A 3,317-nucleotide genomic window follows, 5' to 3' on the forward strand; every position below is an offset into this window, starting at 1 on the left:
TGATTTTTCCCAGTTGCAATGAGTGCTTGAGAGCAGGGAATCAATCCAGGACCTCGTTTACATGCCCTTAACTGCCAAGGGTGGGAATGAATGCTAGAACACAATGCATGATTTCCAAATAGTGTGGGAGACAGAGCCAGGGACTTGAGGTGGCAGGGGGCCAGGATCAAAAGTCCAAGACTCAAGAAAGTCCAGAAGCAGCAACCCCAACTTTTTTAAGATGGTGGCTTAGAAGACTCACACTCCCTTACATAGGAACATGTCACTCTGTCCTTCCATGCCTTTATTGGTAACAGCAATGGACAACAAAAATGCCAGGCATAACAGACACCCTGGCCCAGCACCTGTGTGCCATCTAGGCCCTGCAGGACCGATGGCACATCCAACCGCAGTCCAAAACCCAGTCTATACAGGCCATGTTCCTGAATGGGTATGTCCCCGCCTGTCCAGTTTGCACGTGTGGATCAGTCTATCTGAATGCCTGAGTCGCTGCCTACAGGGTGCCCCCGACCTTGGCACATGGTAAGGGCTGTTGGGAACACAGCGTGGCATCCCCCGGTGGACCAATGGGCTCCGATGCTGACCATGGGAGACAGAGCCAGGGACTTGAGGTGGCAGGGGGCCAGGCACAAAGTTCGCTCCAGGGCCACACCCTACAAAAGAACCAGTCATTATTGGGAGTGGGCTTCTGACCAGAGTGAGCAGCTTTGCTCCTACAGACCGAATGTCTCTGGGCTTAGTGTTTCTATCTGCACCACACAGCACCTCCTCCCCTACCTCCCGAATGGGAAGCTGACAATCAATAGGCTGACTGAGTCTGGAGAAGCTGTTCCAAATTAAGGCACTGCTATAACTGAACTTAGTCCTGAAGGAACACGGGGTACCTAGCTCCTCTCAGCACACCTTGGCACGGGAAGCTGGGCTCAGGAGTGAGAGCAAAGAGTGCAAAGGAGAGGTACAACAGGAGACTGCAGAGGCACATACCTAAATTGGGAGGCATCAAGAAGTCTTCCATTGGATTATAACTGAAGAATTCCTCAGGTGGGAAGGGCTGGCCTGGGTAAAAAGGGGCATCCTGGGGCAGGGGTGGGAACAAGGGAGGTGGAGAAGGCTGTGGAAGAGGGTAGGAAAAAGACATGGGAGGGGGTAAAGGAGGGGGCAGGGGTGGGGGCAAGGCCAGTTGCTCCCCGAAGTCTGGGGGCTGCCTATGGCTTCCCTGGAATGGATGATCCATCTCTGGCCAGTCCTCAATCCATGGTTCTAGGAAATGGGATGATTGTTTTAGGTAGGCCTGGGCACCAGGCTGCCCTAAATGCCACTGTCCACACTTCCAGAGCTCTACTGTATCCTCTTGGAGAATAGAGTCACTAGGCCAGAGCACACGGTGCCTTCTTCCCACTTCTCATTCCCTCATTTCAGGCCAGGCCCAAAGTGTGTTCCTTCTTTGCCTCTTACACCTGCCTTTGTTCTGACCTCATGCTCTCCCCCATGTCTGTGCCCTTTGTTTACTTTCTGTATCTTTAGCTCTTTCCTCTCCCTAACTCCTCCAAGGCAAATATAAAACTGCCTACCCTCCCTTCTAATAGTTCTCTTTACCTCCCGAACTTCTCTACAAGGAAGTCTGCCCCATCTCCATCTTTATCAAGTGCTCATTGCCTGTTCTAACTCTACTCTAAGCCTTCAATCTTCGTTTTTCTGCCATACACCATTACTCACTGACAAATTTAACAAAGCCTTTTCTTCCCCTATAGCTTTGGTCCTCCCTGAAAGTGCCTCTACCGTCATCTTCTTTTGTTTCCACCGTTAGCCTCTTCCCTGCCAATCCAAAGGGTGAGCATTATTCTGCTTTCTCCTTCATAGTTCACATTCACGCCTTCCACTTTCAACTCTACTGGGTACTGCTGACTCCAGATCTACTCTGTATTTCCAAAGTAGCTCAAACAAATCCTCCCTAGTCAAGTTCACCCACTCACGCTCCCACCCAAATCAACTCATCTTTCTCATGTTCTTAAATTTCCATAGCTTCAAATTGGATTCAGAAGGCATGAGCCACCATAAACTACCTTTAGAACATCCTTCCCTTTGTGGGCAATCCAGTCTTTCAACTAAAAGCAAGAAAATAGAACCACACACTCAAGTGGTGCAACAGCTACTAAAAGGATTTGTAATTCCAACTCAACAAATCCTACCCTACTGGCAGTGTACACAGACTATGCTTGACACAGGGCTGAAAGGGGTGAACTATGGACAAATAAGGCAGGACCCTCATCTTTTGAAGGACAGGAAGATACGGAAACAATCTGCTACAACCCCCCTCCCTTATGAGAGGCAGGGGCTGGGAGGTTAACAAGGAATCAAAGACTCTACAGCAGAGGTGTTTAGAGCAGTACCCTAAGAGGCATCATGGCCCCCACCAGTGGCCAGAGAGGGGACTAGCTGATATATACTAAGCTGTAGCCAGACACACTGGAACCCTCAGGCTGACCTGAGGAGTGCAGGGAATGGTGTCACTGGGCTCAGCTCGATGAGACTAACCTCTACATCTCACAGGTTACATCATATCCCTGCTCAACAACCTTCCAGCTGGTTGACTGTGCACTCCTCATTCCCCTAGCTCCCTTGTCTCTGCCATTCTGTCTGGACCTCCTTTCATCCATTTCTGTCCCCATATTTGTGCCTAGCTTGAAATATCTCCATTTATTTTCTGTTCATCCATTGGGTGGGGCCTTTTTGAAACCTTGCCTTTTTGGACTTCTGTGTGTGTGTGCCTGTGTGTACAAGACACTGGGAATTGAACTCAAGACCTTATGCTTGCCAAGCAGGTGTTGTGCTGCTGAGCTATATCCCCAGCCCCTGACACCTTGCCTTTTTTTTTTTTTTTTAATTTTTTCTTAATTTTATTTATTTATTTTTGTGTGTATGTGTGTGTGGCCAGCTCAGCCCACCAGGGGGCGGGGCTGGTTGGCATGTGGTGCTGGGGGATTGAACCGTGGTCCCTGTGCTTTACTTGTTCTAAGTAGGTGCTTTAGACCACTGAGCCATCTCACCAGCCCGACACCTTGCCTTTTGCAGTCAATACTTATGTTAAACTCACTCATGTACAAAAGAGACTACAGGGGTAGGCTGTAGAGACCTAGAACTCGGACTAAAATGTTCTTCCTGTGATCTAACCTTTCCCAGGAACTGAAGGAGCACTCAAAAGCCCCAACAGTCCTTCAAGAACACCTGTAAGGGCCAGGGAGATGGCTCAGTGGAATAAACGCTTCCTTGGCAAGCGCAAGGGCCTGAGTTCAATCCCTGGTTCCGAAAAAAAAAAA

At 49.3% G+C, this 3,317-nt stretch overlaps 1 protein-coding gene across 3 annotated transcripts in view; it reads right to left on the reverse strand.

Annotated features, from left to right (window-relative positions):
* Window positions 1-260: 260 nt before the first annotated feature.
* Window positions 261-3,317, reverse strand: part of Pced1a (PC-esterase domain containing 1A) — a 6,074-nt gene continuing 3,017 nt past the window's right edge. For all 3 annotated transcript variants that reach the window (XM_023718571.1, XM_023718570.1, XM_004634246.2), the window contains exons 7-8: window positions 985-1,260; window positions 261-653 (exon numbers count right to left, since the gene is read on the reverse strand). In XM_023718571.1, the coding sequence (XP_023574339.1) occupies window positions 406-653; window positions 985-1,260 (524 nt within the window). In that variant the 3' untranslated portion in view covers window positions 261-405. The remainder of the gene's footprint in view (window positions 654-984; window positions 1,261-3,317) is intronic.

This window comes from Octodon degus, unplaced genomic scaffold (assembly GCF_000260255.1).
Source record: "Octodon degus isolate 3935 unplaced genomic scaffold, OctDeg1.0 scaffold00060, whole genome shotgun sequence".
NCBI lineage: Eukaryota > Metazoa > Chordata > Mammalia > Rodentia > Octodontidae > Octodon > Octodon degus.